The 14,766-nt window shown below is 43.7% G+C and overlaps 1 protein-coding gene across 1 annotated transcript in view; it reads right to left on the bottom strand.

Moving 5' to 3' along the window:
* ITGA4 (integrin subunit alpha 4) overlaps positions 1-10,018 on the bottom strand; it is a 77,464-nt gene extending 67,446 nt beyond the window's left edge. Inside the window, exons 1-2 of the mRNA XM_059394280.1 lie at positions 9,166-10,018; positions 8,677-8,798 (exon numbers count right to left, since the gene is read on the bottom strand). Of these exons, the coding sequence (XP_059250263.1) occupies positions 8,677-8,798; positions 9,166-9,362 (319 nt within the window). The 5' untranslated portion in view covers positions 9,363-10,018. The remainder of the gene's footprint in view (positions 1-8,676; positions 8,799-9,165) is intronic.
* Positions 10,019-14,766: the final 4,748 nt, after the last annotated feature.

Genomic DNA, 14,766 nt, shown 5'->3' with positions numbered 1-14,766 from the left:
TCCTCATACCAGGGAGATCATATGATAGTTGTCTTTCTCCTACTGACTTATTTCACTAAGCATAATACCCTCTAGTTCCATCCACGTCGTCAAAAATGGCAAGATTTCGTTTCTTTTGATGGCTGCATAGTATTCCATTATATATATATATCTCACATCTTCTTTATCCATTCACCTGTTGATGGACTTCTAGGTTCTTTCCATAGTTTGGCTATTGTGGACATTGCTGCTATAAACATTCGGGTGCACATGCCCCTTTGAAAAAATCCCCATTTTTAAAGATGGTCAGTTCTAAGCTCCCTGTCCCAGATGTGTGTATTATCGTTCAGATTGTCTGGTGTGAGAAGGAAGAATCTTTGGAACCCAAGACTGGCCCAGACTTCTGGAAATGGAGCTGAAGTGTACAGGAGAGCAATCACCCAAATCTGATGAATGTATCCATCCATTTCACATTTTTACTATCTGCTCATCAAAACTAGCCAGAACTGGCTCTACTAATCAGGTGTCTGCTCTTCCAGGAAACCTTCTGTCATTATTCAAACAGTTTCTTCTCCCCACTGTATCTCTATCATCACGTTTAATACATATTCTCATCATTAATGATCCAATGTTTACCTGTCTCTCTTGTCATCTAGGGTGAATTCTTTAAGGGCTTCAGCCATGTCTTACTCAACTTTCTATTCCTGCTACCTAGCGTAAGTAACCAATAAAATGTATTTAATTAATGAAGGAAGAATCCAGATAAAAGTGTTGTTGACACTTGCTACCAGTATTTTCTTACTCCTCACTTCTCAACCCTCTGCCATCTGGCTTCGCCACTAAAACTGGACTTATTAAGCTTACTCATTAACTATTTCTCTCTATAGCCTATGAAACCTTCTAAGTTCTTACCTTGCTTGACCATTTGGCAACTTTTGATACTGCCAACCATTCATCTCTTCTCAAGATCTCTCATCCTTTGATAATGCCGCACTGACCTGATCTCCTTGCTACCCTTTAGCTTCTTCTCAGTACTTTTATCAGGCTCCTCTTTCCTTCTCCAGTTGTTTTCAACCATGGATGAATATGGGTATCATCTGGGGACCTTTGGAAACTCTAATGTCCTACTAAGGGTTCTGTATTCAATTTCATTGTGTGTGTGTGTGTGGCTTGGGGGAAGTGGTTTCCACCAACAAGCAATTCTCTGACCCTCTCTGGGTACCCTACAATTCAACTCAATTCTGACTCTATCTGGTGATAGTATCAGATCCCACAGGTTAAGGATTCATTCCTACAAACTGTCCCATTCCCAAAACATACACACACACACACACACACACACAGTTCAGATGTCCATTAAAAGGCCAGGTTGTCACCTTTACTTTTAACCACTGACTATCAGAAGTTTCAACTACGGCATCCCTGGGTTTGATTAACTTGCTAGAGCACCTCACAGGATTCAGAGAGTCATTTTACTTCCTAGATAACAAATTTATTATGGAAGGATATAACTCAAGAGCAACCAGAGGGAGAGATACACAGGAGAACGCATGGGGAAGGGTATGGAACTGGCACTTTCTCTGAGCTCTCCATGAGTCCCCGAATCTCCATCTGGATTTACCAATCCAGAAGCTCTCCCAGCCCTGTCCTTTTGGGTTTTTATAGCAGCTTCTTTACATAGACACATGACTGATGAAATCACTGGCCATTGGTGATTAATTCCATGCCCCGCTCATCTCTGCATCTGGAGGTTAGGGGGTGGGATGAAAAGTCCCAACTCTCCAATCACATGTTTGGTTCCACTAGTAACCAGCCCCATCCTTACATGGGGTCCCAAAGCCACCTCACTCACAAAAGACATCTTTGTAGCTCTCTTCACTTAGAAAATTCCAAGAGTTTTAAGAGCTCTGTGCCAGAAACAGTGAATAAGACCAAAGGATATTTCTTTTTTTTTTAATTTTAAAGATTTTTATTTATTTGACAGACAGAGATCACAAGTAGGCAGAGAGGCAGGCAGAGAGAAAGTGGAGGGAAGCAGGCTCCCTGCTGAGCAGAGAGCCTGATTCGGGGCTCAATCCCAGGACCCTGGGATCATGACCTGAGCTGAAGGCAGAGGCTTAACCCACTGAGCCACCCAGGCGTCCTGACCAAATGATATTTCTTACTATAAATCACAATGTCACAGCTATCTAGACCCACCTGCAGAGATTTTATTTATTTAGGATGAGCACAGATATTATTTTTTTAAGATTTTATTTTTTATTTGAAAGAGAGAGAGAGCATATGAGAGAGCATGAGTTGGAGGGGAGGGGCAGAGGGAGAGAGGGAGAAACAGCACCCCTGCTGATCAGGGATTCCCAAGGCAGGCTTGATCCCAGGACCCGGATCATGACCTGAGTTGAAGACAGATGCTTAACCGATTGAGCCAACCAGGTATCCTGAGCGCTGGTATTCTTTTTTTTTTTTTTTTTTTCTTTTTAAGATTTTACTTATTTGTCAGAAAGAGAGAGTGAGAGTGGGCACAAGCAGGGGGAGCAGTAAGAAGCAGGCTCTCAGCTGAGCAAGGACCTTATGTGGACTTGATCCTAGGACCCTGGGATCACAACCAGAGCTGAAGGCAGACGCTTAACCATTTGAGCCACAACTCCACAGACTGCCATGTAGACCTCCCCCGCCCCCCCCCCCCCAGCCTCACACATCCAACTGATTATCAGATATCTATTCCCATGTCTTCCGTGGACAGCACCATCTTACATCCAACAGCTCAAGTCTGAACCTTGGGTAACATCTTTGAAACCTTCTTCCCTTTTATCTCTCTCACTTAATAATTACCAAGTCCTGTTGAGTCTGTCCTCTAAATAGCTGTATTTGCTCTTTCTTGCTGCCACAGTCTTAGAACAAGCACTTATCACATGTAGCCTAAATTAAAACAAAACCTTACTACAATTGTTTCTCTACTTTCAGCCCTGACTCATGTACTCCGAAGCATTCCCTACCCTGCAACCAGAGGTATCTAAAACACAGATCTGATCATGTCACTCCCCAGCTTGAACTACCAATGGAAAGTTGACACAGTTTAACCAGAGCTCACAAGGTTGTACAAAAATAATCCCTGCTTAGCTCTCCCAATGACCATCCACTTCACACCCCACATTCCAATTGTATGCATTCCTCTTTTGTTTCAAAGATGCCATGCTCTCACAGACCAGGGTCTTTGCACACATTGTTTGCTCTGCCGGGCACCCTTTACCATAAACCTCCTCTTCTGGCTAACTTCTGATAGTTATTCAGTCCTCCACTTGAACATCAATCCCCCAGGAAGTCACCACCTTATTTCCCTAATTAGATCTCTCACCATGCTTTCCTTTAATAACCTATCCTACGGACTCTAACCCCTCTCGGGGCAAAGACCATGTTTCTTTTCAACATCCAAGTTTCTGGCCCTTTGGCACCCTTCAGCAAAGGAAGGAATGAATAAATGACCCACACGTACAATGGATTGCCACATCTGGCTCTAGGATTGTTGCCTTCGGAGATATTTGGAGTCATTAGGAATATTACTCAGTGATCAGGTAAACTTAAGGCAAAAATGAAATGCATTTAGAAAACCTCAGCTCTCAAATTAGGTGGAAACTATTCTTTTAGAGATGGAGTTTGGGAAATTGCTGGAAATCAGGAAACTTAATTCTCTTAACATGATAGTTTATTAATGAAGCTCTCTGTCTTGATCTTCTGCATAATTAGAAACTATGTTCAGGGGCAATTTTTCAAAATGACCAGAGTGTATCAGTCTCAGCTTCATAAGGTACAATTTAAGGAGTATTGCAAATGATGAAGAAATGTTATCAAGAACATTTTTGAAGTTTCAGCAGTGTGAGGTTTGCCTTTTAATGTTAAGCTAATAATTCCTGCAAATCAGTCAGAAGTGAGAATGAGGTAATCATTAGTTTAATGATGCAATGCTAGTTAATCTCTTCTAAATAGGTTGTGTAAAATAAGCCCTGAGGTTGGCTAGGGTGATTTAATTCTAGAAAGAAATCTAAAGGGGAATAATGATGACCAACTTGTGATGGATCATTGTTCTTTCTGGTAAAGAAAAGAGAGGTACCAGCAAGAACCTTAAAGGTCTAGTAATTATGCAGCACTAGGTATGGAAAAGAAAAGTGAAAGTCCTATTCACTTATGCACAGACACTTGGAAAGCACCTGTTAAAAAGTTAGTGGTTTTTTTCATGCAGGCGAATTATATTTCTCTAGAACGGTGGTGTCCAATAGAAATTATAATATGTCACATATGAAATGTTTAATTTTATAGTAGTCACATTAAAAAAGTAAATGAAATAAAAATAATTTTTAAAAATATACTTCTTTTGGGACGCCTGGGTGGCTCAGTGGGTTAAAGGCTCTGCCTTTGGCTCAGATCATGATCTCGGGGTCCTGGGATCGAGCCCCGCATCGGGCTCTCTGCTTGGCGGGAAGCCTGTTTCCTCCCTCTCTCTCTGCCTGCCTCTCTGTCTACTTGTGATCTCTGTCAGTCAAATAAATAAATAAAAATCTTTAAAAAAATACACTTCTTTTAACCTAACACATCCCAAATATTATTATTTAAATATGTAATCAGTATTGATTCTAAAATATTTACTTTGGCATTTAATTAATATCTAAAGAATAAAGGAGATGTTTTATATTCTGTTTTTTGCACTAAGTCTTTGAAATCCATCATTTAATTTACCTTACAGCACCTCTCACTGCAAACTAAGTACATTTCATGTGCTCAATGGCCACAAGTGGATACTGGTTACCATACTGCGTAAGTTTGTAACTGTAGACTCTTATTCAGATATGTGTGTGTGTGTGTGTGTGTGTGTGTGTGCGTAGCATGTGTATAATGTTATTAGTGGTGACTCCGAAGTAAGAAAAGATCTGGATGTCTTTTGAATGACCAAATAAAGACAATCTTTTTAGTGTAATTTTATAAACATTTATGTAATTATTTTCTAATTCTTTGAATATTAGCAATCCATGGAAAGTCTATGATTCCATATAGTTATGGAGTCATTATTTATAATGCTTTAGTTTAGCAAACACCTGTGATAAAAGTTTCCTTTAAAAAAGCCTTGGCAAGGGGCGCCTGGGTGGCTCAGTGGGTGAAGGCCTCTGCCTTCAGCTCAGGTCATGATCCCAGCGTCCTGGGACCAAGCCCCACATCAAGTTCTCTGCTCCACGGGGAGCCTGCTTCCTCCTCTCTCTGCCTGCCTGTCTGCCTACTACTTTGTCTGTCAAATAAATAAAATCTTTAAAAAAAAAAAAAAAAAGCCTCGGCAAGGATGCCTGGGTGGCTCAATTGTTAAATGTCTGCCTTTGGCTCAGGTCATGATCCCAGGGTCTTGGAATCGAGTCCCACATTGGGTCCCTGCTTCTCCCTCTCCCATTCTCCTGCTTGTGTTCCCTCCCTTGCTGTCTCCCTCTCTGTCAAATAAATAGATAAAATCTTAAAAAAAAAAAAATTCCTCAGCAAGGATACAGAATGGCTGAGTAGAAAAGCAACTGGATGTGTGAAATCACCATAGCCTCCTCAGACACAGCGTGTTTGGGAACAAGTCTGGGCTCCCATGGGGAAACCACCTTCCTTTGGTTCACAGAGGGAAGTACCACAGAACTGAGGGGAGAGACACTTCTCAGTGTGGAAGATACTCTCAGGGAGGTGGAGGCAGCCTGTCTGCATGCAAGACCAAAAGCACCTCTTCACAAGTCAATTCACTTCACTAAAAAGGGTATCTTACTCTCAACACCTTATACCCTGAACGTTCTAGATAAATGGGCATTTGCTGCTCATTTCTGATTATGACTACAGTGAATACACCATAGCCTGTGACAACATTATCCAGGGAGGATGGCATGCAATGAAAGGGTACTGATGTCTTTCAAGGGAGGAGTCCATCTGAGTCAAGCTTTGATGTGAAATTCAAACTGAGAACTAAAGACCAGTCTGTGTGGATAGTATTGGAATTATTATGAGATGGGCACCATTTTAAGAGATCTTCCAACTTCATCTCCTTGGTAGTCAGTTAAGCCATTCCAAAGGAAAGAAAACACCTTACTGACACGGCGGTTGTAGCTCCATACTTAGTGACGGCTGTAAGACTTTTCCGGTTGGCTCCACAAGAAAATATTTTTCACCATGTTTCACCTCAACTGTTACCTCTTACTTCCTACATGTAACTTTTTGTTTAGTTTATTGATTGTCCCTATTTATTAACCTCAACCTGATTATAGCAGGTAACATACAGATATAGTTTTAAGCAGAACACAGGGACAAAAAGAAATAAACTCATACTTTTAAAATACCTGTTATATGTCAGGTATCAAGCTACACATTTTCTATACAGTATAGCTACCCCCACTTGAGACAGGATAATTGAATCCATCCTCATAAACCTGTAGAATTAGAATACTGTATGTGTCCATAGTTAACATACTTTTTTCATTGAAACTTTTCCACAGAAAATATTACACAGTCCACAAACCTGATAATCCTTAAATGTCTTTCACTACCAATTTGTTGTTTTTAGTGTTTCCTTTCTGGACTTCATCTCCAACCCCCTATTTTATAGGTTCAGGTTACTTCTGAGATTGTTCTGAATAGAAACACAGAATTTATTTATTGAAGGAATAAAAGATATATTGTTTAAAATGTTCTATGAGAAACAACTTCAGTCAGTTCTTTTGCAAATATTCCAATCTATTATCACAGCTAGAAGTGTTTCAACTGACTGACTGACCAGAAAACTTGTCTTCCTTTTTGCCTTTTATCTCAGCCAACACCTTTTTTTGTGGACCAAAACTTTGAAAACTAAAAATGTCATTCAGCTTATCATTTCTAATTAAGTCTCTTATTCATCAAACTTTCACTTTGCCTTTATTCAATTATCCATCTAATAAATCTTCACTTAATTCCTGTTTCTGGCACATCAACCATGTGCATATTGCTCTGAGGATATGTCTATATTCAATCCCTTAGCTCCACATACCCCCAAATTTAGGTTTTCCTTCCATTTCAACAGGCATTAGTATCTCAAATTGTGTGTGATATTATGACATGTTCTTTCCGGTTAAACAGAGACATCTAGAAATAGATTCAGTGCCCTTCCAGACAGGAAGTAGGTAATACCAGTAGTTACAAGGCCATGGATCAGGAAACTGACAGGACAACAGAAATGAAACTTTTCCTTGCTGAGACTCTGTCAAGATCCTCGGGCAGATCAAGCTTGTCTCCTCCGCTCCCTAATTCTTCATTCCACAACTCTTTCATATAAGGAAAATAATGCTTTGCAGAATTGTTCCAAATGGATAGGTCTATAAACATTATGCCTTCCGAGAGTGCCTTTTGGGACAGAAGAAAATGAGAGGCCGGCGCTGATTCCACATGCTACAGACAACTGCTAGACTTTTCTGGATGCTCTCTGAGTTATGTGTATACTCTCTTTGAATTCATTCACAATAAGGGAAACCATCTTCCTAGATGGAGTAAGCAAGGATTACTATAAAAAGAAAAAGGGTTAAAGATGTAGTAGCTTATCCCAAAGGTCTATTTATGCAAAGATAAATATGAAAAAAGTACCAACTGTAACCTTTTATTCACCATTTGCAGATGATGCATCAGCAGGCGGACAACATACTGGACTCTTCATTTAATTTTATTTGCACTGAAGATGCACAAAGGAAAGGAAAGGGCTTGGACTTTGGAACCAAGCTGACTTGATTGACTTGAAGTCCCATCTTTCCCTCGTTAGCTGAGTAACTTCAGAAAAAGTACTTGCAACCCTCTGAGTCACAGAGCCCTTGTGTGTAAAGTAGGAACAATGCCAACCATGACCCAGTGGTGCTTTCGGGGCGGAGTGGGCAGAAGCAACACACATACCAGTGTCTAACTGTTTAGAACAAGATAGGTCTAAATTAATATCAGTTCCCCTTTCTTTCCCCATATGTCTGTGCAAAACAACTTTGCTTTTGGCTTTGAAATGCAAACTCTCTCCCCCACCAAAATATACTTTTTCAAGCTGTCACCTAGCTAAGAAGAGACATTAAGAAATGACTTCAAGTAGAGTTATCCATTGAACACGAGAGTTTTGGGAGAGAAAAATGAACAATTATACCTCATTTTAACTATAGTAACAATGGAGATGCCAGTTTTTCCTTGTGCTCTTCTTTTACATTTCATATTCTAAACAAAACGGTAACATTTCCTTTTTTTAGAAAGCCCTCAGGCTCCATGACAGGATATGGGATTAATTCCAACTGCTATTCCTCATCGGCTCCTTAGCCTGATCTTTAACAAGCCTGATAGGTCAAAGACGGAAATAAAATGCTTAAGTGATGGCCTAGCTGGATCCTGTCTTCAATGTGCTGAGAGCTTTAAAATGTGTTCTACATAAGGGACAGAGAAGGAGAGGTGAAGAGAATGTATCCTAAGAACATTCCTCTCCATAGTTTTGCCAGGGTACTCCAATCGTCCTCCTAAGCAAAAGGGAGACAAATATTGACAGAAAGAAGGGAATCACTTTTGTTTTAACAAGGTTAGATGGTTTGGAGTGAAGAGTGAAAATCATTCATTTTAGACTATGAGTTTTTCCAGGGCATATGCTAGGACACCCTACCCCCCCCCACACACACACCCCGGGTCCGACACCCAACTCACCCAGCTGGAGCTGTTCGCAATTCAGGTCTGGATTCTTTCCGATCTTGCATCTGTAAATCGCACCGGGATTGACCACTGAAGCGTTGGCAAGCCAATTGGCCGTAGGCGCCCCCACTACGAGCCTAAAGCGAGAAACGTGCACGTGCGTGCAGACGTGAGCTGTGCTGCCCACTGAACTCCTGGTCTCCACGACTCGCAGCGGGCAGGGGGGCCGCTCCCCCAAAACCTCCATCTCCGCCCACCACCTCGCGCACGCACCCAACCCGCCATCCCCAACTCGCAGCTCCTAGAGCCTCGCGCCAGAACGCACCCCAGGCGTGCCACCCCGAGATCAGTTAGCTGCCCGAGCAGATCCAGCGGGCTGACCGTCCAGCACTGCCCTTCAGGCTCCTCCAGAGGAAGGAAAGTTTGAACTGGGCAGGGAATCCCTGAGGCGCCGTTCTCTCGCAGCGTTCAATTGCCCAAAGCGCCCAGTCCCACTCCACTCACCATCGGTTCGCCCCGTGGCTGTGCAGCACCACCGAATAGCCGAACAGGGTGTTGGGGGGGCCCTGGTAGAGCAGCGCGCTCTCGGTATCCACGTTGTAGGGGTGCCCGGTCGGGACTCCCAGGCACAGCCACAGCAGCACCGCCTCCCAGACGGCGGCCCCTCGGGGACCCGGCCCGCACCTCGCTTCCCCAGCCATGCGCTCTCGGAGGAGAACATTCAACACCAAACAGCCACTGTCCCAAAGTTGCGCGGGTCGGCCAAGGGGAAGAGCGCCCCAAGAGAAGTGCAGCGTGTCCGGCGCCGGCGGGCGAGAGGAAAGGAGGGAGGGAGGGACACACAGAGGAAGGGAGGGGAAGTCGGGCCGCCGCGGGCGGAGCAATCGAGGTTGATCTGGGATGCAGCAAGCCCGCAGGGCCCACGCCCCGCTTCTGCAGCCGGGAGCTGCGGGCGCTCGCGCGGTCCCGGGGCGCCGGCCTCTGGGTGGGGTCCCGGGCGTGGTGCGGAGGCACAGGACCCTGCGCGGTCTCGCCCCACGCGCGGCTGTAGGGGGCGCTGGGGGACCTCGGCTGCGCCTGACGCGCGTCCGGGCCGGGGCCTCCCAGCCCGCGGAGCGCGGGGTGACTCGGGACTCCCAGGATTTGCGAGAGGGGAGCTGGAAGGGACACGGCGGGCTTCTCCTGTTAACCGTGGTTAGGTCCGACTGCGGAGCGGCGTGGCCCCAGCCTGACCCGCGGCGCACCACGATGAGCGTAGCATCTCCGCGGCCTGCCTGGTGTGGCCCAAAAGAGGCCAGCCGCAAAACTCGGTCACCAGGACGGAGGCCGAGAACTGTCTGGATCTTTCGTGGATAAGCTCTATCTCTGGTAGTGGTGGGGGCTGGTGAGGGGCGGAGAGGGTATAAACAGCCACAAGAGAAATTAACCAAAGGGCCACAAATTAAAGCCAAACAAAGAGAACTCCCTGAAAGCTCCAGAGTCATGCTTTGGTGACAAAGACGTTATGGCTATTCGCTTCAAAAGCCCTGCAGCCTTCAGTGCCCACTTCCTTCCTCCCTATACTTCTCTAAAGTCAGGGCTGTGTTCCTGAGGCTGAGAAGGGGTGAGTGGGCCAAACCGGATGGAAGAGCGTTTAGGCTTGGCGGAGGCCAACGTGGAGGCCGGGTTAAGCACCCACTAACTCGGCCTCACGTTAACGGTATCTTGGCCTGTTTCTTGATGCTTCTCCCTTCCATGCACACATCATTGCCGCTGGATACACCTGCCATCAGGGATGTAGACCCAGTACAAGGTCAAGAGAAAACCATAATGAGCCTGAAAATGCACTGGCGACCCACAGCACAACATACCAGAACCGGGTCGACGATTTTTATCCCAGGGCTATCCAGATGCGCTTCAAGTTCTAGAGCAACGAGAGAGACGGCCACAGCCCCTTAGGCTGGTATTTGCAGGAGACGCAGATCCAGTTATTAATTAATACTATATGAATAAAAAGAAAGAAAGAAAAAGGATTCATTAAAGCCAACGGAAGCAGCGCATTTTCGGTTATAATGGCAGACGCATCATTAAAATACTTGTTCCATCTTCCAGCGTATTTACTGAACAGTCACTATGCTAAACCCACAGGATATCTCAGTACGCAAGGCAGGACAAGCCTTCAGGAAAATTTTCAGCCAACAAACTTTTGGTAACTAGAGAAAGTTCTGAATGATTTAGGGACACTTAAAAAGAGATCTGAAAGCCAAAGAGGGGTAAGTTAGGCTGAGCAATCTGAGAGGGGGAATGAAGGGCCAGAGAGAGGAACTGGCAGGGGGGGGCTCTGGGCTGGAGCTTTTAGCTGCCCACACACAGGTTAGTACTACAGGAAGCTGGCTACCCAAGGAGGGACACATCACGAACCTCCTAACCCAGGTTAGGAATTTTTAACTCTCTGCTGGGGTGGATAGGAAGCAGTTGCAAGATTTGTCTTGGGCTGTGTAAGGTGTGTCAGGAAAAGACTGAAAACCTGATTTGGGAGGCTTCCTGCAACAGTAACTGTCAAGATGATGGTAGCCTACAGTAAGAAGGAGGGATAGAGGAAAAAAGAGATTCGAGAGAGATCTGTGAGATAGAACCCAATAAGACCTGGTCATAGTATTGGTAAATCCGAATGCAGAGCTGAGACAGAGTGGGAGTGTGTGAGTTTGGGATCTGGGTATATGGTGCTAATTCAAAGAGAAAAAAAAATGCATAGGAAGAATGAGGTTATGCTGGTGCGTGTGTGCGAGTGTGAATGTGTACAATGGGCAGGCGTCGATGAACTGAGTTTTAGACAGGTGGAATTTGAGATGTCTGTGGGATGTTAGGATATTCTAGCCATACTCAACCCAATTATTCTTACTCTTTTGTCAACAAACGGAACAAAAGCAACAGTGACACTCTCTCATTATTTGCAACAAATAAGAGGCAAGTAATAGTATGTGATAAATCTGTTGTACAAATGAAATGAAGTGGCTTCCAGGATCAGGGCCCTCTGGTGAAGGGTCCTGCTCTGTTTTTCCACTCAGGGTGTATTTCTTTCTGAGTAGATCAACATGCTGATTTCAACCGGATTTTATGACTAGCTCACATTGTTACCATTCTGAAATGAGCAACCCCTCTGGTTTGCAGCCACAACATTTTCAGTTGAAGCTCCAGAAACAGATATATCAAAGGCACTCCCACACCCCCCAGACTCCAGCCACAACGCTGACCTGAACACTTTCCTCTTTCTTTCCCTCCCTTCACCAAATGCTTATGCAATGAAATCGACTCCACAGAATTTTTTTCATAGCATAATCAAGAAGAGTAACAGTCCCTAGGGCTCTTGTTGGGGCACGACCTTATTTCTGTGAGTGTGGTGATGATTGTGGCTATAATTCACCACCTTTCCAGAAACAGCTTCCCATCACTACTTCATACTCTGTATTAGCCTGACTTTCCTTCCTCCAAGGCTTAGAGAGAGCAGTTCAGTTTTGTTAAGTCAAGAGGAATAAAGGGTGTTTAATGTTGCCCGAAGATACTGTTATCTCTCTAATAACTGCCCTTGTCGGCAAGTATGAGAATCATGTGGGGGGAGGAGGACAGATGGGGAGAAGAGGACAACTTTTCAGAATGACTTGTGCCTATTCCTCACCCTCAACTGAACGTAAATAAGCAGTCATCCAATTAATACGTGCCATTTGATCAGTAGGTTACAGGTGGCCACTGTGTGCCAGGAGCTGCATCAAGTCCTCACATAAAAGTAAAAGATGAAATCCAAGTAATCTCTATCCTCGGTAAAAAGTCCTCCCCAGTAGAGAAGATTCGAATATGGGCTCACCCAGCTTCTCCTCCTCGAAATTCTCTCTTCTAGGGATACTGCCTCTTTGAGCTCTCCCCTTCTGCCTCCTGAGCTCCAGATTCATATGTTTTATTGCCTACCTGACCTCTCTACTTGGATATCTAGTGGGCATTGTGAATATAACATACCTTACACTGAGTTTTGTTCCTCACTTGAGTCTAAACTATTCCTCCACCGATTCTTTTCCTTTCTAGTGAATAACACTCCATCTGCCCCGTTGTTCAGACCAGAAATCTGGAAAGTAATCCTCGACTTCTTCCTCTCTCTAGCCCCCATACCTAATCCACCAATCATCAAGGTCTATCAATTCAACCTTCAGACTATATCTCAAGTTGATCTATCTTCTTCTGTCCTTTTGTTATGTCCTGCTGTCCTTCTGTTCTGTCTGTCTCCTGGTCCCCTCTTCTAGGCAGAGGAATGTCACCTGGATTTTTCAACAATCCACTACCTGGTTTCCTGACTCATCCCTCCCCACACTATCTATCAGAGAAGCTATAGTGAACTTTTAAAATTCTAAATCAGATCATGCATGCTACTCCCTTGTGTAAATCCTTTCAGTAATTTCCCACTGCTCTTCTAGTACAAACTTAACGTGGCCTACAAAGACCCAGTGATCTGGGGTCTGACTACTTTGCACACTTGCCATTGGCCACTTGCCCAGGTCATGGTGTTTTAGCCACCCAGGACTTCCTTGATTTCCCTAAGTGCATCGAAGTTTTTTCAGCCTTGGAGCTTCTGTCCATGTTGTTCCCTCTGCCTGGACACACAACCTCTGACTTTTCACGTGATTCCTATCTTTCTTCAGCCTTAACCTAAAGGTCTCCTCCCAGAGGACTTCCTTGCCTGCCTATTTAAAATAGGTCACCACGTTGTTCTTTCACAGGCTATGCTCTTCATGCTCTTCAAATCCCCTTAACTCGTAATCATATACGTATTCGCTTTTTCATTTTGTCTTTTTCTCTAGAATATGAGCATAGAACACTTGTGTTGTGCTGTTGGAGTTGTTCACCTCAGATCTCCAGCATCTGGTATCTGGCTGGCACAGAACAGGTGCTCCATAAGTATTTTTTGAATGGTCCTTGTGTGATTTGAACTTTTTACATTAGTAATGTCATAAACGGAGAGAAATATGAATGTTTATGAGCTTATTTTCATGCATCATTATATGCAAAACAATGTGTTACGTCCCTTAGGAGATGCAAAGACATGTCAAGTTAGGTCCTACTTTCAAGCAGCTTATAGTTTTCAAGGAGAGAGATGATATGGTTTAGAGAACCAGCCAATGTAGTCAATTGTGAATGTCATATACATTGCAGGGGAGAAGGGACCATTAGTTGAGAGCAAATGGTGTTGGCATGAAGGGCAGTCTCGAGACCTAAATTTAGGTACAGTGTGTAAGGGAGGGGAGATTGAAGAATTGGTATGATACACTGGGGAAAAATTGACATGATTTGGCAAGTACAGGTGATATGGAGAAGTAAGGTATGACAGGCATTTTTAGGCCAGGTGACTGAGACAATGGTGATGCCATGAAAAGCAACACAAAAAGCCCAGGAAAGAGTGGGAACGGAGAGGAAAGGAAGAGCGGGTTTGAATAATTCTGGGTGGGTTTTAGAGATTAATCTATGACAGTAGAATAATCAGATACATCTGGCAAGTACTGTTGGTTAGTTTTTCCTTTCCTTTTCCTTTATTTTTTTAAAATTATTAAAGTAAAAGCATGCGCTAAGTAAAACACTTAGTGATCCATAAAGAAAATAGTAAAGAAAAAAGTAAAGAAATAGTAAATAGAAATAGTAAAATAGTAAAGAAAAAAATCCATAAAGACTTTTTAGTCTCTCCACTCCCTTTAATCCACTCTTCTGAGGCACCTCCTCCCCTATCCTCAGTAAATTGACTGCACTCAAGTGCTTGTCCCAAGGTCTGCTCTTGGGGCATTCAAACTAAGTCAATAAAGGATTTTTTGGTTGCTTTGTTTTATTTTTACAGTAATATAGTTCCCAACAACAAACCAGCAGCTCTAATTCTTTTATCCTGAAAGATAATATTAACCCAGATTTTCTGATGCTTGAATATAAATATCAATTGACAAGTTTGCTTTTAAAGAACCATGAAACAAGGCACCTCCTCAGTCATAAGAGTTCTGAAACCTGCTGAGAAATTGTGTGGGACACACTCTCGAATTCCTCACTGGAAAAATGAGAGGCTGGAGCATTTACCCAAGACCCATTCTCTTCTTGGTA

Source organism: Mustela nigripes, chromosome 3 (assembly GCF_022355385.1).
Source record: "Mustela nigripes isolate SB6536 chromosome 3, MUSNIG.SB6536, whole genome shotgun sequence".
NCBI classification, from domain to species: domain Eukaryota; kingdom Metazoa; phylum Chordata; class Mammalia; order Carnivora; family Mustelidae; genus Mustela; species Mustela nigripes.
Note: the sequence above shows the minus strand (reverse complement) of the source record. Positions and strands in the feature narration are given on the sequence as shown.